A 23,691-nucleotide genomic window follows, 5' to 3' on the forward strand; every position below is an offset into this window, starting at 1 on the left:
ATGTTCTTCCACCTTTACTTCTTCCTGCTCCTGCAGCTGCCACTCTCCGTGGGCAGGGAAGAAGGGAAGCCCTGCCATGCAGAAAGGATTTTCAGTCCCACATACTATAGAGATGGGGATCTTGTGGTTGGAGGATTTTTTCCTCTACTTTTATATAAATTGGACAAATTCCCATGGTGGAAATGGTTTTGGAAATACCCTCAGGCTATTATAAAACAACATCAGTAAGTACTTATTCAGTTTTACTTGAGTTACTTTTTTCATGTGTCAACCAGTTATTTTCTGCCTCGTTTACCTACAATCTCCCATTGGGAAGAAAAGAAAGGGAAAACACTTGTATCAGATAAGTATAATCAAGCAAACAAATTTCCATTTTAGGTATATCCAAGAAAGAATGTCTGAATTTGGTGAGATATTAATCACCTTTCTGTAAGGAAATATGTATATTCTTCATAATCAATCCTCTGCAAACATTGTTGATCACTGCTTTGCTCAAAGTTCTTCAGATTCTCACATCATTTGCTTTTATAATAGTGCGTTATATTATCTGCTGTTTTCTATGTTCTTCTGTCTTTGTACTATCACAGAATGTACAAAATTTCTGCCATTTCTGTGAAATCATCTTTCTCCTTTTACTACAGCTCACATATAGTCCATTATATCCACATATCAAAATTTCTTCAGCCATTCCCTAATCATTTGCCACGACAAAATGAATATATAAATATATGTATGTGTACACAAACATATACACATATATATTAAACACCAAGATCCTTTACATTATCTTGACATTCTTTTAGAAATTACTTGGTCATAAGATGTCTACAATTCAATAACATTTTGGTAATATGGACAAATTGCTATCCAGAATGTCAACACTAACACCATTATCTTAAATTCCTCTCACATTTGTTTCTTTTTTCCAACTTTACCAACATGATGGATATGAAGTAGAAATTCAGAGTTGTTATTACTTCCACTTTGCTGATCATTAGTCATTTGTAAAATTTTTAATAACTTTTGATTGTTTGGAATTCTGACCTAAAGATCTACCTGTTTAAATTCTTTGAAATGCATTAATTGAGGAATGGCCCTTGTTTTTACAAATTTCAATCAATTCTTTACATATCATGGAAATGAGACTTTTACCGATATGCTGTATGCATTTTTTCAGTTAAATTTTTCCCTTTTTATCTTAGCTACATTAGATTTGTTTTTGAGGAAAAGAATCTTAATTGCTTGATGTAATCAAATATTCTATCTTGTTAGCTTTGATCCTCTGTGCCTTTTGTTTGGTCATGAACTATTCTCCATTAGACAAATCTTAAAATGAATATATTCTATATTTCTCTTATTCATTTGGATATTATTTTTAATACTTAGCTTAAGTATTCCACTGGAGAGTATAGGGGGATAGAATTTGGGATGAGGGCCTTACCACAATTCTAAAAAACTGTTGTCTAATATTCACAGCAGCATTTGTCTTATTTTCCTTTATTAGTCATTGAACTCAATTGTCTCAATTTTTGGAAATTCATTTACTGACTTTGCAAAGAATACAGGTCATTCTCACAATAGTTTTTGGATATCACAAGGTAGTTGGTACAGAACTGCTACTGTGATCTAAGTGTGATGAGAAAGCTAGTTGAGGGTAGAGAGTCTCCTCTACTGGCCCTGAGCCCTTGAGACTAGAGAGGTTTTAAGATGGTCAAAGATCCGGCATCTGAGTCCCTGACAGTAATAGAATAAAATTTTCAGACTATAACACTGAGGCAACAAGAGAAGCTCAAAATGTAGTAATGGCCCTTCACTAAGTGAGTATGCACTCATAGTTGTACTTGCATGAGATGGAAAAAATTCTCCATTTAAAAATTTCAGTTTCTTTCAAGGGTGAAGAGTAGGAAGAAAAATATTTCTTGTTCCTAACAATCTCCTTCTTTCTTTAGGTGGCAGCCTAAACACTACTATCAGGTCTTGGCTTTGATGTTTGCTGTAGAAGAGATCAACAGGAACACCAAACTATTACCCAATATAACCCTGGGATTCCATATCTTTAATGCCTATCACAATGATGACAGAACCTTGGAGAGCTCCCTGGTCTGGCTGTCAGGCCAAGGACCAACCATTCCAAATTATAGCTGTGAGAGGCAGAGCAAGTCTATAGTGGTCATTGGAGGAGCCACTTCTGAATTGACTGTTTCCATGGGATCCCTTCTTGAGCTCTATAGGATCCCACAGGTAGGAATTTATAGCTTCAATTTAGCCTATACTACTTACGGGACACAGAAAGAATTTGATGGCTCTGCTACTTGAAATTCAGACTGCAAAACTTTGGGGGAATCCTAATGTCTAATTTACCTGTCAGGTACCTCTCAGAGAAGGAAAAGGAAACTCTTCATGTAAATGAGAAAAAAATTCTTCACTGCATCAATTCTTGTAGGAAGCAACAAATTGTCACCTACAGAATTTGTGAAACAATGCAGCTAAAAGCAAATACTTGTTAAATATCAAATGTTTTCAATTCGCTGTGCACTGTGTTAGACATGCAAAGAGGTCATAAAGTCAGAAAGCACTGACCTTATATCTGTTTGAGCTAGGCCAGGTATAATGAAGGACATGATCCCTTAGGTGGAGGCCTGTAAACCTTAAAATTTCTTAGACTTATGAATGTTGGAAATTTCCCCATTGGGAAATTTCATACTTGAAAAAATTTCCTACTGATAGTAAGAACTCTATTGGAATGTGAAACTCCTTGGCATGGCAGGATCCTTCTCCTCCCTACTTAAGACTACTTTAGGACAGAAACCTTTTGCTAAACAATGGAAAGGGCTTTGACCCATGCTTAAGCATAGAACAGGAAGTTCTTTGAGTCATGATTGATTTTAGAATTGATACAATAGAGATACTTGGAATGACAGAACCAGGTCTTCGAACTTACAATCTCCACCCTACTCAGAGTAACAGGATTTAGGAAGGGCTGCAGCAAAGATCAAGATTTAATTATTTGAGAATATGACCTTCAACAGACATGTGCGAAGGAAACAGATCTCTGGGCGGTCCTGGGTTAAGCTAGAGCCACCATAGGCACAGGGGAGACATCGACAGTGATTGGTAGATGTGAGAACTGAGGGGAGGGGACTTAGATGGTTTCCTTAAAGATAGCATGGTCTGAGGACAAGTGGAGAGGAGGTGGATGCTCTGGAGGAGGTTGCTCTGAAGGAGCTGAGAGGAGAGATGTCCTGGAGGGAGAGCTGCTGGAGAGGTCTTGAAGGAGGCTGTGGAAGAAGAACTCAGGAGGAGTCAGGAGGAGAATTCTTTGGAAACAGTTCTTGAAAGGAGGCTCTCTTGAAGGTGTAGCCTGAGGTTGGCATGAGAAGCCTTACCTAGAGAGATCTTGGGTGAGTGATAAAACCAACTGACTGATTTATTCATTCTTATTCCTTTCTTACTTTCTCTCTTTTTCTATTGATTAATCAGTGTATTATAAATTAAATTTCTCTATAAAACCCAGTTGGCTTGGGCATATTCATAAATTGGGAATATATTCCCTGGAGACCATCTTATATTTATATAAACCCAAGACACAGTAGAAAACATATTTCAGCGGTCATAATTGTTATATATTTCCCTTGTTCCCAAAACATTTTAATTATCACAGTTTATGGCTCCCACTCTCTTATCTACAACTATTTAACGGTAAAAACTATTTTAAATCTAACAGGCCTAAATGATCAGAAGTACTTTAATAGGTAGATATGAAGAATTACTCCATTCCAGGAAAAAGAGGATGGAAACAGTTAGTTGAAAAGGAAGGGTTAAAAAAAAAGACATTCATAGAATGCACTCACTAATCTCATGTTTGGTTCCTTTTCAGGTCACCTATGGCCTCTTTGATCCACTCTTGAGTGACCCACTCCAGTTTCCTTCTGTCTATCAGATGGCCCCCAGGGACACCTCTCTTCCTCTTGCCATGGTTCGATTAATGTTGCATTTCAAATGGACCTGGGTGGGATTGGTTGCCTCAGATGATTCAAGAAGTGAGAAATTCCTAAGAGATCTTCAAGAAGAAATGGTCAGAAATGATGTCTGTGTCGCTTTTATATACAAGGTCTTAACTGGTTTGACAGAGGATAAACGCTATCATTCTTATTTTCTCGAAAAGCTATCTGATTCTACAGCCAGTGTGATTGTAATTTATGGCAATACAGATGCACTACTGACCCTTAGGTTTAGCGAGGTTCCTCATACCCTTCTATACAGAATGTGGATCACCAGCAGTCACTGGGATATTGCCAAAAAGCCAGGTTATATCTATTTTGACAATTTCCATGGAGCTCTGATATTCTCAGATCAGACAAGTAAGATTCCTGGTTTCAAACATTTTCTGAAAACCGTTAACCCTGCCAAAGACCCAGAGGATATCTTCCTTCAGAACTTCTGGAACTCAGCTTTTGGATGTACATCTGAAATTGGAAAAGGAGATGGAGCTGTCTGTTCACCAAATGCTTCCTTGGACACACTGAGATTGAGCTATTTAGACATGACTATGTCTGACCAGAGTTACACTGTTTACAATGCTGTGTATGCTGTAGCCTGGGCCCTTCATGAAATGTTCTTGGTGAGATCAGAAATGGAATCTAATGCCAATGGAACCATCTCGGGTACTTATCCCTGGAAGGTAAGATCTCCCCTTATATACTGATTTTCAAATATCTGACTATGGGTACTGTCACTCCAGGAAAGAGAGATGAGATGAATAACACAGATCTCTTCATCTGTCAGTGAGTAACGCTATAGATTCAAGGCCTAATATGTCATTTCTGGCCGTTTCAGAGTTACAATCCTTTTGTTTACCTATTTTAAGATATAAGAATGAGAATCAAACTCAACTGGTCCCTTAGAATTTGGGGGACATTTTGTGGGTTGTCATTTCCTTTTCTAATTCATTTCATGGATGAGGAATCTGAGGTAAACAACGTTAAGTTACATCCTTAAGGTCACACTGCGAGCTAATAAGTGTTTGAGGCCAAATACAAAAATATGAAAATGACTCTTCCTGACACCTGAACTCCAGACTTGGGGCTTTATACAATTTTACATCTAGCTGCCCACTGAAGGTTTTCACAGTGAGGCTGTGACCAGCAATACTTCCTGTTCCATGCCTCCATCAGTCTAAGGAAGTCAAAGTCAGATGTCTTTCTTTCCCTAACAGCCTTAGTTACTCCAGAGCATAATGGTACCACAGATGGAGTCTTTGTTTTGAAGTCAGAAAACCTGGGTTCAAAACTTGTCTCTGAAAAAAAATTTTTTTTGCCAGATAACATTAAACAATTCCTTGACTTCCCTAACTTTTATCTTTAAATAAAAAAGGTTGGGTTAAAGGACTCTAAGTGACTTTCCAAATGGAACTCTAAATCTTAACATGAGATTTTGTCTCAAAACAAAATAAGTACTGGAGAATAGGAATTTCTTTTAGATTTGTCTTTCCTCTCCTGCACTGGCATAATGAATAACCTACCCTGTAAAGCCCTTAATAGATGCTTGGTCAATGAAAAATCCTCCTTAACTATAATATTAGATTCCTGTTACCCCTTTCTCTAATTCATCCTTTATAGAGTTGACAATAAATCAACTGGCAATTTAAAATTTTCTATTATATGATAGTAAATATACTACACAATGAAGATCTGAAAACAAAAATGAATAAATTCCCTACTCTGATGTACCTACTTATAGGGATCCAGATATGAACTAACTTTGAGAGTATTATTGATGTATTCAAAAGCTGACTCTTGTGAACAATATGCTCATGTACCAAACTAAATAATTGGTTACTTAAGACTTGTAAGAAAGTCTAACTCTGAGCTTATCCTATGCTGGCCACTCCCTAAATCTCCCAAAACTTAATTAGAACTATGAATGGGACTCTGAGTCCTAAATCATCTCAGTCTACACCTCTTTCATCTTGTGGTTCTTAACTGAGCCAATGTTAAATTCTCTGCCATGTTACATGCTCATCAACTACCTCCCATCACCCATTTTTTGATTCTCCAATAAAATATTGGGGACATGTATAGCTCTCTCTATATAGCACACCGGAGTCCATGTTGTTGAATTCTTTGTCTCTGAGTTTTTCTTCCTTTATTGTGTTCCCACTAAGTTAAAACCCCTCCAACCAATTTCTCTCAATCTCCACCTTCCCTTCTCAGATATTCATCCTCAAATATATTAATTCATGGGTTCTTGACAGCAACACTAACAATGGAGAGGACAACATAAATATATATCTGTATGTATATATGTGTGTGCGCATACATATACCCACATGGACATACATGTATATATTTATATACACATCTCTATTATTGAGTGGGTATGGATGTCTATATTCAAAAGAAATATAGAGAATATAAATATAGAGAATATATTTTCTATATATGTAAATAATATAAAAGCAAATACAAATACATTCAAAGGAATTAGGGAATGAAGATAAAAAGTAAACTTCCTAAAGAATATCTAACCATGCCACATGCCTGATCCAATATATTATACTTTTGCTCAAGAGCCATGAATGGCTCCACAGAGCCTTTTTTTAAAATTGAAATGCTAAAATAGAATTGAAAGTTCTTTCTCTCTACTTTTAGCTTACTGAGCTGATTTCACATTATACCTCTTCTTTGAATAATCCTTTAAACTCACACACACACACACACATACACACACTATATATATATGCATATATATATATATATAGATAGATAGATAGATAGGTGACATCTTCACTTTATTTTTCTATATATCTTTTTTGACTATGTAGTCAAATTAGAACATTATTCCATGGTTACAAGAATCATATTCTATTCTTCCTTTCCCTACCCCACACTTCCCATAGCCCACCTGCAATTCTACTGGGTATTACATGTGTGCTTGATCAGAACCTATTTCCATGTTGTTGATGGTTGCACTAGGATGCTCATTTAGAGTCTATATCCCCAATCATATACCCCTCGGCCCATGTAGTCAAGCAGTTGTTTTTCTTCGTTGTTTCTACTCCCACAATTTTTCCTCTGAATGTGGAGTCAATACATTACTTTCTGTTGCTGTCATGTTAGCCAATCTGCTAGATGTGAGATGATACCTCTGAGTTGTTTTGATTTGCATCTCTCTGATTATAAGAGATTTAGAACATTTTTTCATGTGCTTACTAATAGTTTTTATTTCTTTAACTGAAAATTACTCATTCATGTCCTTTGCCCAGTTCTCAATTGGAGAATAGCTTGATTTTTTTGAACAATTGATTTAGCTCTTTATAAATTTGAGTAATTAGATCTTTTTCAGAAGTTTTTGTTATGAAGATTGTTTCCCAATTTATTGCTTTCCTTCTAATTCTGGTTACATTGGTTTTGTTTGTACAAAAACTATTTAATTTGATGTAATCAATTTATTTTATTGAAAAAATTTTGTGATATTTTTCTAATTCTTGCTTGGTTTTAAAATCTTTCCTTTCCCAAAGATCTGACATGTATACTATTCTGTGTTCACCTAATTTACTTATAGTTTCCATCTTTATGTTCAAGTCATTCACTCATTCTGAATTTATCTTGCTGTAGGGTCTGAGGTGTTGATACAAACCTAATCTCTTCCATACTGTCATCCAATTTTCCCAGCAGTTTTTATCAAATAGTGGATTTTGGTCCCCAAAGCTGGGATCCTTGGGCTTGTCATAGACTGTCTTGCTGAGGTCACTTACCCCAAGTCTATTCCACTGATCTTCCTTTCTGTCTCTTAGCCAGTGCCATATTGTGTTTGATGACCACTGCTTTATAATATAATTGAAGATCAAGTACTGCCAAACCACCTTCCTTCACATTTTTTTCATTATTTCCCTGGATATCATTGATATTTTGTTCTTCCAAATGAACTTTGTTATGTTAATTTCTAATTTAGTAAAAAAAAAGATTTTTGGTAGTTTGATGGAGATGTCAGTAAATAAGTAAATAAGTTTGAGTAGGATGATCATTTATATTAGGTTACCTGATCCTACCCATGAGAAGTTCATGTTTTTCCAATTGTTGAGATCTAGTTTTAATTGTGTGGAAAGTGTTTTGTAGTTCTGTTCATATTGTTCGTGTGTTTGTCTCAGCAGATATATTCCTAAGTGTTTTGTATTGTCTAGGGTGATTTTAAATGGAATTTCTATTTCTGATTCCTGATGCTAAGATGTGTTAGAGATATATAGAAATGCTGATGACTTATGTGGGTTTATTTTGTATCCGGCAAATTTGCTAAAGTTGTTATTTCGATTAGTTGATTTTTAGTTGATTCCCTAGGATTCTTTAAGTAGACTATCATTTCATCTACAAAGAGTGATAGCTTGGTCTCATCATTGCCAATTTTAATACCTTCAATTTCTTTTTCATCTCTCATTGATAGTGCTAGTGTTTCTGGTATAATGTTAAATAATAGAGGTGATGATGGGCATCCTCGTTTCACTCCTGATTTTACTGGAAATGCATATATTTCATCGCCATTGCAGATCATGTTGGCTGGTGGTTTCAGATAAATACTGTTTATTATTTTTAGGAATTACCCTTCTATTACTATATTTTCTAGTGTTTTCAATAGGAATAAGTGTTGTATTTTGTCAAAGGCTTTTTCTGCATCTATGGAGATAACCATATGATTTTTATTGATTTGCTTGTTGATATGGTTAATGATGTGGATGGTTTTCCTAATATTGAACCATCCTTGCATTCCTGGTATAAATACTACCTAATCATAATCAATAACACCTGTGATCACTTGCTGGAGTCTATTGGCTAGTATTCCATTTAAGACTTGTGCATCTATGTTCATTAAGGGAATTGGTCTGTAGTTTTCTTTCTCTCTTTTTGACCTGCATGCCTTTGGAATCAGTATCATATTAGAGTAATGGAAGGAATTTCGTAGAACTACCTCTTTGCTTATTATGTCAAATATTTGTATAATATTTGGATTATTTGTTCTCTGAATGTGTGATAGAATTCAGTGGTGAATTCATCAGGCACTGAGGATTTTTAGGCAGTTCTTTAATGGCTTTTTCAATTTATTTTTCTGATATGAGATTATTTAAGAATTCTATTTCTTCTGTAAATTTAGGCAATTTATATTTTTGTAAATATTCATCCATATCACAAAAATCACCATATATGTTGCCATATGCTTGGGGGAAAGTTTTTAATGATTACCTTAATTTCCTCTTCATTTGGAGGTGAGCTCTCTCTTTTCAACTATGATACTGTTAATTAGATTTTCTTCTATATTTTTTATTAGATTGACCAGTACTTTGGCTATTTTGTTTTTTTTAAAATAACAGCTTCTAGTCTTATTTATTAGCTCAATATTTCTTTCACATTCAATTTTATTAATTTGTCCATTAATTTTGAGGAGCTCTAATTTAATTTTCATCTGGGATTTTTGATTTGTTTGCTTTCAAATTTTTTTATTTGTATGTCCAATTCATTGACCTCTACCCAACCTAATTTGCTAATATATGAACTCAAGCATTTAAATTTCCCCCTGCATACTGTTTGGCTGCATCCCATAGATTTTGAAAGAATGTCTCATCAATATCATTTTCTTCAATAAAATTATTGTTTCTATGATTTGTTCTCTAACTAACCGATTTTGGAAAATCATATTATTTAATTTCTAATTAATTTTTGATTTGCCTCTCCATATCCCCTTACTGATTATTATTTTTATTGCATTATGATCTGAAAAGGTTGCATTTATTATTTCTGCTTTTTTGCATTTGTTTGCCATGTTTTTATGCCCTAGTACATGGTCAATCATTGTGAATGTACCTTGTGCTGTTGAAAAGAAGGTGTATTTCTTTTTGTCCCTATTTATTTTTCTCCATATATCTTTTAACACAGATTTTTCTAAGATTTCTTTCACATCTCTTTCCTCTTCTTTATTTTTTTTTATTTTATTCATCTAAATTTGATAGTGGTAGGTTCAGGTCTCCCACTAGTATAGCTTTACTATGTATTTCCTCCTTGTGATGATTGGATTTAGCTATCTCCTAATTGTAACAATTAAGACACTTCACTCTTTATTGTGAAGATAAAATAATTGTAATCTCCTGATTATAACAATGAAGGTACTTAGCTCTTCTGTTAGAGTGAAGCTAGAATTGTAGGCTTAAATCTATTTTTAGATTTTAACTACAAAAATGTGTTAAGTAACTACAAAAGGTAAAGTTACCAAAAGAGGTGTTAAGCAACACAAAAAGATATAATCTAACCAGAGAAGGTGAGAACTAAAGATTGGGCAATCCCAGAAAAAAAAATCTAACCGAAGAAGGTGAGAACTAAACAATCAGCAGTCCTGGAGAAAAGTGTCTTCTGTGATTGGTAGATGTAAAATTTAGTAAGTGTAAAAGAGAGAATCTACAGGGCAAGCCAAACATGCTACACAAAGCAAAAGGACATCATCTATCAATCAAAAAAGTAACATTCCATTTGGAATGTTCCTGGAAATGGCAGTTGGAAGCTAACCCCACAGCTGAGGAATTTCTCTCTTGACTTTTGAGAGAGGAGGTAAAAGAAGTTTTGTGTGGCTGAGGGTGGTGCTGTTCCTGAAGAGCTTATTGTGTCTCTGAACTTTAATTAATCAAGCTGAGATTATCTGGCTGTTTGGAAAAGAAGAGAGAAAATAAAGCTTATAAAATTGATAAGAAAATACTTGACCTCCAAACTCTCTGACTATCCCTGTGTCACAGTTGGGACTGAACTACCATTTTTGTATTACCCTCCTAACTTCTTGTATAGATTATGAAAAACACCATCACTCTTACCTCATCCTCCATCCTTTTCTATCATCCCCAATAAACCTCCTTACTTGAGAAAGAGGGGAAAAGTATCTTTTCTAAACCGCACAGTTCACCTTGACTTACATAGAAAATTGGCTGACTAACAGAGGGGAGGAGAAGAGAGGCAAGAGGGAGGAGGTGGAAAACAGGTGATATTAGAGGGAGTGAGATAGGCAATATCTTGATCAATTAGCTATCCAGTATTGTTCTATAGGAAATCCAGGTTCTACCTCTAGTAATGGCCCATAGCACCAGATTATCCATTTATTATAGAAGATGACACAAGAGTAAAAGATCTTTAAAAAGATGACCAAAAGGCAGAAGGAGATCATTCAGATTCAGACATTTGGACAGTCGGATTCAGACATTCAGACATTTGCATAGATTTGGAGATATTCCATTGAAAATTCGGACTCAGAGTTGGACTGGAGGAACTGGACCCCTGGAAGAATATGCAGGAGACCTCAGACTGCTTTCATTTATATGGTCACAGTTGGTGAGTGAAAGGCTGACTTAGTGACCCATGTTTCTGATATCAGAGGAAACCAAAGGTTTCTCTCTCTCTCTCTCTCTCTCTCTCTCTCTCTCTCTCTCTCTCTCTCTCTCACACACACACACACACAAACACACACACACACACACACACACACACACATTACTTAAATATTTTCACTCTGTTGTAAATAAACTACAATAAATTCCATTTACTTTAGTAATTCATTTGGGGGTTTAAAAATTAAATCCCTAGCGATCAACTAATTAATATATTCAGAGTCCAACCACAATTAATCTTAACATCCTTCAACTCCACTGGTTTCTCCTTTAGAAATATGGATGCTGTACCATTTGGTGCATACATGTTGATTACTGGTATTTCCTCATTGTCTATACTGCCTTTTATCAGGATGTAGTTACCTTCCCTATCCCTTTTAATCAGATCTATTTTTACTTTGGCTTTGTCAGATATCATGATTGCAATTCCTAACTTCTTCCTGTCAGTTGAAGCCCAATAGATTCTGCTCCAACCTTTAATTCTAACCTTGTGAGTGCTAGCTGCCTCAAGTTTCTTTCTTACAGACAACAGATGATAGGATTTTTTATGTCTAATCGACTCTCTTATTAGTTTTCGTTTTATGGGTGAGTTCATCCAATTCACATTCAAAGTTATGATTGTCACTCGTGTATTCCCCAGCATTTTGATATCCTCTCCTAGTTTTATCCTTTCTTCTTTTGCAATATCCTGTTAAATCAGTGGTTTGCTTTTAATAAGTCCCCCTAATACCCACCCTTAATAAGCTTCCCTTTCTTCTCCCTCCCTTTTTGTTCCCTTATTATTTTTTTAGAATCTATAAAGTTTGCTCCCCCATCTCTCTCTCTGTTTTTGTACTCCCTGCCCCTAACCCCCTTAGTTTTCCCTTCTTAATTTCCCTGTAGGGTAAGATAGAATTAAATACCCCAATGGATCTAGATTCTTCCCTCTCAGAACTGATTTCACTGAGAGTAAAGTTTAAGAATTACCTATTAGCACTCTCTTCCTCTCAAGAGTATTCTTCCCTTCATCTTCCCATGTGTATCTTCATATGATAAAGATTAGGCTACTTATTTTATTTCTTCAAGTATCTCTTGGTGCCATCTTTGATTCCCCCCTACCCTTTTCTTTTTTGCATATCATCTTATAACACATTACCCCAATCTCTTCCTGTGAATGATTCCTCTAATTATTATAATAGTGAATATAACTTTTGAGACTTACAAATAACATTTCCCCATATACTAATATAAATAATTTAATCTTATTGAAGCCCTTAAAGAAGAAAGTTTGAATAAAAAAAAACATTCCCACCCTTTTTGTTCTCTTTCTTATTTACCTTTTCATGTTTCTCTTGATCTTTGTGTTTGGATATCAAACTTTCTACTTAATTCCAGTTTTTTCTTTAAAAATACTTGGAAATCTTCTATTTTGTTGAATGCCCATACTTTTCTCCTAGAAGTATAAAGTCAATTTTGATAGATAGGTTATCCTTGGTTGAAGACCCAATTCCATTGCCTTTCTGAATATCATATTCCAAGGCTTGCTGTCCTTTAGTGTGGAAGATGCCAGATCTTGTGTTGTCCTAACTGGTGCTCCTTGATATCTGAATTCTCTATTATTGGTTTCTTGTAAAATTTCCTCCTTAGCTGGGAAGCTTTTGAATTTGTCAATTACAATCCTGGGAGTTGTCTTTTCAGGATTTAGTGAAGAGAGTATTCTATGAACTGTTTCAATGGCTATTTTACCACCTTGTTCCAAAACATCAGGGCAGTTTTCTTGGATAATTTATTGTAGTATGATATCAAGATTTCTGTTTATTTCTGGCTTTTCAGATAGACCAATGATTCTCAAATTGTGTCATCATGCTGTTTTCCTGATCCATCATCTTGTCAGGGAGATATTTTGTTTTCTTCTATTTTGTCAGCCTTTTGATTTTGCATTATTAATTCATGCCCTTTTGCAACATCATTGGCTTCCAAATGCCTAATTCTGGTCTTTAAGGATTTGTGTTCCTTTTTGGTTTAGTCTATCCTGCATTTTCATGGTTTATAGCTGTTTCTCCAATTGGGAGTTCTTATCCTATAAACTGTTATTTTCTATTTTAACTATTTCCCTCTTTTCTTGCCAGAAGGCTTCCATCTTTTTGGTAAGCTCTGATTTAAATTCTTCAAGACCTTGTGGGCAATTTCCACTTTTTTGCAAGGTTTTGGTTCATTTATTTGTATTTTCTCTTCTATTTCCTCTGTAATCTGGTTTTTTCCTCTATAAAATTATCCAGGGTCAACCCCTGCTTCTTGTTTTTCTTGATGTTGGGAAGTTATTGTTCCTGGGCACTGCTTGCCATTAATGTGGTGGCTTTCCATCCCTTTCCAGTTAGAAATCTGAGTATGATGGACAGGCTCTCTGTATGTGGAGCTAAGGAGCAAGGATTTTTTCCAGAGACCAACTCTAGAGTCTCTGTAGCTTCCACTGTTTGCTACCCCTTTTCAGTGCTGTCTCCCTGCAGTCACCCACAGTCTGTGCTCCTCAGTCTTCTGGGGCCTCAGGTCTAGCTGATCTCAAGGGTAGGTCCTCAGTGGTCTCAGTCCAATGCCAAGGACCCAGAGGGGCCCCTCACTCACTCCAGAAGTGCCCCTCACTCACTCACTCATTCTGGTTCATGCTGGCTCTGCCTCTGGCTCCATAGGTGGGGTGGGGGAGGGTGAATCATCTCACGTTTTAGTGAATGCTTTTTCACCCCCTTATGGTGTGGAAATGCTCAAATCCCATGTACCTTCAATGCTGTCCCCTACTATAGAGTCCCTTCATTCATATGAATTTGGGGTTTGGTGGTTTTTTTTTTTTTTGGTTTTTTGAGATAGTCTGTATTGGTAGTTAGTGAGGAAAGGAAGAGTCCTACATCTACAATGCCACCATGTTTACCCAGAAGTCTCCACACTATATATTTTAACACATCATATATTCTATCAAAAATAGCCTACTGGAGACTAAATGATCATACTATAGCAAATAATCACAATATGAAAGTAAGTCTTGATCAATGATATGTGTAAAACTTAGTTAAATTACTCATTAGCTGTGGGAGGAGAAGAAGGGAAGAATATAAATTATGTAACCATGGAGAAATATTCCAAATTAATCAATTAAATTTTAAAAAGAAAAAAGATCAAATAACCTAATGTCTGTTCTCTGGATTTAGGATTGCATCCCCCAATTGCATGCCTTTGCAAAGGCCATTACGTTAAACCTGAGATGTACTTCTACTTCATATCTGCTTCCTAGAATATCTAACTTCCTTAAAGACTCACCTTATATTCTTGATACTTGCAAATTCTTTCTTCATTTCCTAATCAAATGAGATATTATGTGAGGTGATATATAAATGCTTCTTCCTGCCCTCTCTATTTGATAATTTGATAATATATTCTTCCTTCTGGAATCATATCATATTGTAATAACTAAAATGGGTTTGATAAATATAAGAATTTTAAAAATTGCTCTCTAGCTGTTTATTTATTTGTTTGTTTGTTTATATGTTTATATAAATGTTAGTAGCATCAGTACCTTTATTAAAGCAAAGTAGAGATAGTAAAGAGGAGATATGTCAAAAAGAGGTAGAAAATATTGCCTGGCTAAATTCCCTAAGTCTGGATCCAAGTGTCTCATGGAAGGGAGCATCCACCTAAAGACAAGTGAAAAGCAGATAGGCCAGGGTCTCTGGCCAGAAGTGAGGCACCAAAGTCAAATTCCTTGAGCCACCAATGCAGAGGTCCTCAAGCACAGAAGAAGCCCAACAGAGAGACACCTGAACAGCAGAATCCCTCTTTAAACAAGAGCAACAAACACTGTTGAATGAATCAGAATGCCCTAGGCTGAAACTTATAAGCCATTTTCTCCATGTGACCTCCTATCTCTCTGGTTTCTACTTCCTTTCACTTTCTGCTTTTCTATCACATTTCATGATCCTTTCAGAGTTTCTTAATTTAGCTGACATTGCCTAGAGGGCAGTGCCTGTGGGATCCACCTTCCATCCTCTGACGGTGTAAACTTTAATCAAAAGGATCCTCCAGTTCCTAAGTTAAAAGAGTAGAGCATTCCAAGTGCTTGTTTGATTAAATTAAGATTAAAAATTTTTCGCTTTTACAGTATTTACTTTTCTGTTTCAATGTGGTTGCCTTTAGTAAATTGTAAGCTCCTTTAGAGATACTTTTGATTTGTCTTTAATACTTCCAGAAACCAATCTATTTTCTTTTAAATAGTGGGTAAAGAATAAATGGTTATGAATGCTTGTTAGACTGCATTGGAAGGAGAATCACAAACCACAGGAGGGCACTCTGCAGCACCTCCAATATTATGAACCAGCATTGCAAGTTCTCTTTCCATATATCCTTTCCCAACTTTACTCTCATTCAACTGAGAGGACCCTTCTGGCTTTTTTCTTTCTTTTCAAATATTTCTACCAAGACCTTGTGATTTGAACAAACCTTCTAATCTAGTGAGGCCTTTTTAGATCCTGCTTCTGTTATCTAATTTATTAGGAATCCATCAGCTTTGTAACAAGTGAAATGTCTAAGGATGGACTAATTCTACCTTTATCAAATTATTTGATAAAAAAAAATTAGATAGCTTAGAGTCTAGCACCCATCCCTGAGAGACTCACCTGTAGAACTTTCCATGTTCTTTATTTTTAGATCCACTCCTTCCTGAAGAACATCCAGTTTAACAACAGTGCTGGGAACCAAGTGGTCTTAGCTGAGAAGAACTCTGTGGCAAACTATGATATTCTCAACTATGTGACCTTTGGTAATGACACTGAAGTTCTGGTCAAAGTGGGAGAGTTTATTTCTGAGGCTCCACTTGGTCAAGAGTTCATTATCCAGCAGAAGGCAATAGTGTGGCCCAGAACATGGGGAGAGGTGAAGAACAATTGAAATCTTTGTTTAATAAAAGATGTAAACCAAAGCACATAGCACAACAGAATAGCCACTAGCATTTTCCACACCTGGTTCAAATGGCACAAAAATTCCCTTCAGGGAGCAGTTTGAAAATCAAGGTTTTATGCCAGATTCAGCTGAGAGGATGTTGGGGCCAGATTACCAAGGCAAATTCCTCTTTAGGTAGAGAGGCTGAGAGACAGGGAGATTATTCTATTGCACAGCTATTAAAGGGGGAAGCAAAAGAATCTCCCTTGTCCATAGCAGTCACAGAAAAAGGAAGTAGGAGCATTAAGAAACTTTTTATTAGAGTTAATGATTCTTGATCAATGCCTGCTATATCCAGCAAAGTTTCGATGGTATCAAAGTGCTCTAAGTGATATCAGACCTCTAAATATTTAGGATTCCTGGAAGAGAACCCTGTGTTATCCAAATTCTAGTTCTAGCTCCCATTAATGGGAATAATGTTTCCCTTTTTCTGTTGATCCATATCCCACACTTAGAAATATAACAGCTACCTTTACTATCTAAATCTCTTACTTCCACTGGCCACTAAAAGATGAACTACAGAGTCATCAATTCAAAAGATGACAAATCTAGGGGTTATAGGATCAGAGAGAAGGCCAAAATCCCTGTTTAAGTCAATACAAAGTATTCACTCTCTTGGAAGTTTTATGTGGCTGAAACACAATTATTCAGAGAATGGAAGTTTCTCTAAAAGTGTAAGATCTTTAGGCAGAGGGAAGGATTTATTATTTTTATAATGTGACACAATCCCTTAATCATTCATCCATTCAGCTATGTTTTCATTCAAAAACTATTTCTTAAGGATATTATCTGAGTTGAGTCCTGGGTTACAAAGATAATACAAGAATCTTCCATGTGTGGTTTCTTCCTCTTTGACTTTAGAGGTTGCATTTTAGACAAAATCACAATTGCTCTGAGATCCTGCCGAGAAAAAAATTCACACTTTAAGCTTAGGTTTAGGTCCCCACCCCACTTGACTTTCTCTCGCCTGCCTTGCTAGTTCATGACCAAGGCTCAATTCATGTTCCTAGTAATATCTGATTCGCCAAACAGCATATGAAATTGTACATTTTGAAAATTCACAGGCAAGGGAAGGTGCATTAAAAAAGTGACATTTTCTTGAGACTGATTTCTATCTAGGACATGAGCTGCAAAATGTGTATCGAGCTGAAGATCCCTATGGATTCTCTCTTCTCTGCCACACTGACTCAGGTCTAACTTTCATCCTCAATGATATAATGGAAAAACCAAGCTTACTTTAAACATTTCACTTCCAGACAATTAGAATCTTTGGTTCTAAGAACTCCTTCCTTTTATTCAAATGATGGATTTTAACTGATTCAGAAAACTTAGTAAACCTCATTCATATTTGATTCTTTTTGATTCAATTGAATATTGTTGCTACTTTATAGATTTGACCACTTTTAAGTAGGAGAAATAAAAAAACAAGGACTACCCTTATACTATACACTCACACAAACACACGAACACACACACTCATGCAGAGTGAGACACATACCTCTAGAGAGAGACAGACAGACAGAGAGAGATAGTAAAAGATATATGGAGGAAGGGATCCAAAGACATAGACACAGACAGACAGAGAGAAATATTTGCTATGTCTCATACTAAGAGACTGGAGTCTCAAACCTCAAATACTTCTTCTTTCTGAGGGTAGTAGCTGCATTATCCTTTTTCAATACATTCCAAATGCTTTGCATGATAATTAGGTAGTTCAACAGGTAGAGTGACAGCCAAGGGACCAGGAAGATCTGATTTTAAATCATTCTTCTGACACTAAATGCATAACCCCTGTCACACCACTTAACCATTTTCCCTTAGTTTCCTCACTTACAGAATGAGAAAGTGAAGGAAATTGAAAACCACTCCATTGTCTTTGCCAAGAAAAGCAGAAAAAAGGTCACAAAGAGTCAGACAGAACAGAAATGACTAAACAGAAATACTTCTACAAAAAAAAAACTTAGAAAAAAGCTTCTATTTGATAAAAAAAAATTCTAGCCACTAACATTATTCCATCTCCAAAACCTTTCATATGCCAATGTAGTAGGGGATGTGGGGAGGGACAGACTCCACACCCTGATTCATATCCTAAAAGCTTTTTCTGCTCCTTAAGAGGAAAGCAATGCAGCTACTTTGGTCTGGGGAGACTTGCATTTTTTCCCCAAGGTAACTGGCTCAAGCCTTTGCACATAGGAATGTCATATTCATGAAAAAAATATAATTGGTAGCCTTTGCAGAATAAGCAGATTGTGTGCTTGTAGCTAACAACAAACTAAAATTAGATAACAAAGCACATTAACACATGCATATGCTGACTCCAAACAACAACATTATGACTTTGGATGCTTTTTGTGTAGCCTCTTCCCTCCAGATGCAGCAAAGTCTGTAGCCCAGGATTCCATATAAAAGCCCTGGAGGGAAAGCCTGTCTGCTGTTTTGACTGTACAGCCTGCCCACAGGGGCAGATTTCCAACCAGACAGGTAAGTCTATGGACTCATAGCAAACATATATCCAGAGAATCAAAATAAAGCTGGACGACACTCGGGTCATATTCTAGTAATGGAAAACCCAATTCCTAGGGACATGGCATGAAAGGAAATCCAGGAGCAAACTCACAAAGATCAAACAGATTGAGGGTCAAGAGGGATCAAAATTAGTGAGAGTTGGTGTATTGGAAGTCCACCAGATTAGAAATTTCTTACCCAGCTTTTCTGTGGCACAATTATCGAGGAATAAATGTTTGAAATGTCTATTGACAGTGATCATTACACTACATCGCCATTACATTACATAGGGCTTTAGAATTTTCAGGGGCTCTTTTCTCTCAAGACCCCAAAGACAAAATGTTACTATCTTTGTCAGAGTTGTATTGAAGAGAAAGAAAAAGTGACCAACAATATTAACAGTTATTAGGAAGAGTTAAGAATCAAACCCAGGACACTGCACAGAATTCCGCCACATTTTCAAATTCATCTCAACTATTTCTCCTGGATGTTTCCATGTATGCCAAGAAGGCACCAATCCTCCTCCATTAATCAGAAACTTCCTTGCCTTTCTGTTGCTCCATAATTTTATTCAGGTCTAGATTTCTCCTCGTTCCCCAAAAGGCTTGGATCTCTGAGAAGAAACTTTGAATATACTTTGAAGAGTATATTAAGCTGTCCAAGCTCAGTAAACAGTCAGATATTTAGAAAATCAATGCCAACATGAGGAAAATGGGAAGTAATATAGACTATGGAAATAATCTGACCTAGAGAAATATCTCAGGGGAAAAAAGTCTGTGAAGGAAGTTCTTTCAATAGTCTTGGGAATGAAAGTGTTTGGGAGGATGCCCTCTCTTCAGCAGTAAATCAATACAAGTGTTAGCTTTCAAAGGGGTGTCTCCTGAGCATGGCTGGAAGATACACAGGACACTGTTTTTATAACCTGAAATGGTAGGATTTGAGCAGTGACCTGCCCATATACCCTTTGCATTGTGGGAAGGATTACTCTTTTATTATAAATTAATGGACTGGACAAGGATTAAATCTGAAAAGTGGTAGGACCCCTGCTTTCATGAGATCCCCAGTATATCATGCTGTAAAGGGGAAAAGGAAAAGGTATGAACTAAATTTAAGAGTGGAGTCCCCAGGAATTATCAGTCAATTCCAAATGACTTTTAGGATAGTATATTTACAAAAGGAGAAAGAATGTAAGAAAAAAAAAATCAGAGAGAGCAGATACTTACTTGGCCTGGTCTGAACAAGACAGGACTTAAGAGGATGGAGCAAAGGGGGCCCAGAGGAAAATTAAATAAGGGTTTAAGCCTTGAGATCTCCTCTGAGATAGGGGGCCTCCAGAATAATCCAGAGAAAGGACTCAACCTTTTTCACTCATCCATGTGGTAGTCCTAATTGAAACTAGAAAGCAGTCCTCAGTCACAGCCTCTCCAGGGTACTTCAAGTCAACTTCAAGGTAAAAGAATTTCTCACAACAAATGCTTGCCACGTATAAAGACCATCTTTTCCTCACTTCCTGGGCCTTCCTTCCATTTTTACATGGGTCAATTACAGTTAAAGTTTTGTTTAGGACAGCCCAGTAGCCAGGCAGTCGAATCTTCTTCATTAATTACTATAGCACACGAGGGTCACAGACCTCCCCAAATTTAAGAGGTATGTACACTTCTGGTGATTAGATCTAAAATTGGGAAGGGAAGAGTTAATCCCATCTTCACAATAACCAAGTGGTCATCCGCTTTCTGCTTAAAGATCTACGAGAAGGGAATAGCCATTATTCTCAATGCAGTTCCCTAAATTTTTAGACCACTCTCATTATTAAGATTTTCTTAAGATAGAATCTAAGTTTGTCTGTTCGCAATTTCAACACAAGACTGTATCTTGTGTTGCCCTCTAGCTAGCCCTCTCCCATCGAACAGAGCAAATATAGTCCTTCCACTAATATTAGCCCTTTGAATACAAAGTATCACCTCTCCCCTCTTCTGAATATTTTCCCCACCATAAACTTGCACAGATCCTTCCTTCAATATTCTTAGAACACTCAGAGTTGAGGTCCAAGAGAAGAATGTAAGAGTCATGTTGGTAAAGTGAAAAAGGCATCTCGTCAACAGCTAATGGCATGTAGATACACCATCATAGATGAACTCACCATCAACAGGAAAGGCAAAGGAATCAAGACCTTTAAAAATTATAGAGGCTGAATCTCCACAGAGAGTTTAAGAAGAGCTCCAGAAAGACTAACTTAGTGCATACAATTGAAACATTTTCCTGAGGGAAAAGTCTATAAAGAATAGTTAGATACAGGATGAGGACAGACTATTAAAAGATACATTGTCAACATCCATTAAATCATTTCAACAACAACCTGGATTTCTTTACTTTGTGACATATTACTATAACATTTTATTAGCTAGCTTGTATAGAGCACTTTTAAGGGGGTTGCAAAACATTTTACATTTGTTAATTCATTTAATCCTCATAACTACATAAGATAAGTGCCATTATAATCCCCATTCTACAAGGGATGAAATTCAGAAGAAAGAAGTTACATTGACTTCTAGGATCACAAAATTACAGGTTATGAGGCAAGATTCAATGGAATCAACTGGAGAAATTTATAGTTTTATAATATCAATTTGGGACCCACTGATAGGGAAGGTATGCAAACCTGCCATTCTAAGACCTTATTGTTCTCTTCAGACAGAGATCAATGCATGAAGTGCCCTGAGGACCACTATCCCAATACAGAGAGGATTTGCTGCCTCCCCAAAAGGGTGACTTTCCTGGCCTATGAAGAAAACTTGGGCATGGCCTTGGCCTCCATAGCTGCTTCCTTCTCTCTTCTCACAGCTCTGGTTCTCTGGGTCTTTGTGAAGCACAAAGATACCCCCATAGTCAAAGCAAACAATCAGGATCTCAGCTACATTCTCCTCTTCTCCCTTTCCTTATGCTTCCTTTGTTCCCTGTTCTTCATTGGCCGCCCCACTGCAATAAGTTGCCTCCTGAGACAAACAACATTTGGAGTCATGTTCACGGTGGCCATCTCCTCTATTCTAGCCAAAACCATCACTGTGGTTCTGGCCTTCAGAGCCACAAGACCAGGCAGCAGGAGCAGGAGATGGGTGGGCTCCAGAGCACCCATCTCTCTTGTTGTTTTCTGTACCTTCATTCAAGTCATGCTCTGTGCAATCTGGCTCCTGCTCTCTCCCCCATTCCCTGATGCAGACACACACTCTGACCCTGAACACATCATCCTTGAGTGCAATGAGGGCTCTCTCATTGCCTTCTACTCTGTCCTGGGCTACATAGCACTCTTGGCCCTGGGGAGCTTCACTGTGGCTTTTCTAGCCAGAAATCTCCCTGATACCTTCAATGAAGCCAAGTTCATCACCTTCAGCATGCTTGTGTTCTGCAGTGTCTGGATCTCCTTCCTGCCCACATACCAGAGCACCAAGGGGAAGATGATGGTGGCTGTGGAGGTCTTCTCCATCTTGAGTTCCAGTGCTGGCTTACTAGGCTGCATCTTCATCCCCAAGTGCTATATAATCCTTCTACAGCCACAGAAGAACACCAAGAAATTTTTGAAGAATAATCCAAATTCCTGAGACAAGAAGCATTCAGAAAATTTCTATATTACTCCCACGAATAACAAGATGTTTTTAAAAATTAATTAGTCTTGCTTGAAAATGTATCAATTTGTCCCCAGGTGAAAATCTTTATAGCTGCTCTCTTTGCAGTGGCAATGAGCTAAAAATAAGGGGGATACTCATCAATTGGGTATTGGGTAAAGAAGTTTGGTACATATTTGTAATGAAATACTACTCAGCAATAAAACGTGACAAATAAGTTAAATTTTTTCAATACACAGAAAGACCAAAATGAAATGAAGAATGAAAGAAACCAAACCAAAAGAACATTATAGAGAACAACCAAGACATTGTTTGAAGAATAACTTAATGACCACCTCAAGAGAAAGAACTGTTAATAAATAGAAACATGATAGAAATAGTACATGCACACACACACATATATATATACACACATATAATTAAAATTCCAATAGACAGAGTTCCATATAAGAGAACCAACTTATTGGTCAGGCTAACAATAACCAGTAAATTTTTTGGTCAATGTTCTCTCAGTGATCAAAGGCAAAGATATTTAGCATCTTGAGCCATAAAATATAATTTTGGAAGCTTGTCATACAACCCTCAGCTAACCATCTTCTATTGGTAAATATCTAATGAGAAGAACTGATTTTCCCGCAGTTCCTCCCTGATTGCTTCATGACACTGACAGGAGCCATGCCTGGTGATAAGATTCTAGTTCTGGACAGGAAGATCAAGTTGGGTCTGAGTAAGTTTTGATCTCCATAGCTCATTTCAATTGGGAACTCAAGGATGATGTCTTGCTGCCTGCACACATTCTCCCCTTGAACCTGTCTTGTTTCCCAGGCAACATATCTTCAATTTCAATCACCTCAACTTCTAAGATGCTCTGAGGCATGGAATGTAAAAGCATTTCTTGACTTTCTTAGAAACAAAGAGATAGTGAAAGAGGTTTGAAAGACCTTGAAAGTATCAAGCATCAATTTCAAACTTAGAAATAAAAAATTATTTCTTATATATAAATACGTATTTTGTGTCACTTTCTCATTCTATCTCTTGAGTTCTGTCTCTTTTATCCATCCCTATCTCTATCTCATCTCTGTGTCTCTGCTGTGTCTCTGTATGACTTTCTTGTTCTTACTCTCATTCTCTGTCTCTCTCTGAAAGATGAAGACAAGAGCAATAAGGTAGTGAACTGACAGAATATTAACC

At 36.7% G+C, this 23,691-nt stretch overlaps 1 protein-coding gene across 2 annotated transcripts; it reads left to right on the forward strand.

Annotated features, from left to right (window-relative positions):
* On the forward strand, nt 1-22,591 carry VN2R599 (vomeronasal 2 receptor 599). Of its 2 annotated transcripts, XM_016433099.2 has the most exons (6): nt 1-224; nt 1,950-2,241; nt 3,878-4,681; nt 16,085-16,309; nt 18,733-18,860; nt 21,576-22,591. In XM_016433099.2, the coding sequence occupies exons 1-6, from the start codon at nt 1-3 to the stop codon at nt 22,474-22,476; spliced, it is 2,574 nt and encodes an 857-aa protein (XP_016288585.2). In that variant the 3' UTR covers nt 22,477-22,591.
* The last annotated feature ends 1,100 nt before the right edge of the window (nt 22,592-23,691 follow it).

The sequence above is a fragment of the Monodelphis domestica genome, chromosome 4, assembly GCF_027887165.1.
Source record: "Monodelphis domestica isolate mMonDom1 chromosome 4, mMonDom1.pri, whole genome shotgun sequence".
Classification (NCBI taxonomy): domain Eukaryota; kingdom Metazoa; phylum Chordata; class Mammalia; order Didelphimorphia; family Didelphidae; genus Monodelphis; species Monodelphis domestica.

What these genes read in the sequence shown, in the direction of transcription:
- VN2R599 (XM_016433099.2), top strand. Translation starts at nt 1, where the DNA reads ATGTTCTTCCACCTTTACTTCTTCCTGCTCCTGCAGCTGCCACTCTCC. An exon ending in CGGGTACTTATCCCTGGAAG is followed by an intron (nt 4,682 to 16,084) that starts GTAAGATCTCCC and finishes CTTTATTTTTAG; the next exon opens with ATCCACTCCTTCCTGAAGAA. An exon ending in ATTTCCAACCAGACAGGTAA is followed by an intron (nt 18,861 to 21,575) that starts GTCTATGGACTC and finishes CTCTTCAGACAG; the next exon opens with AGATCAATGCATGAAGTGCC.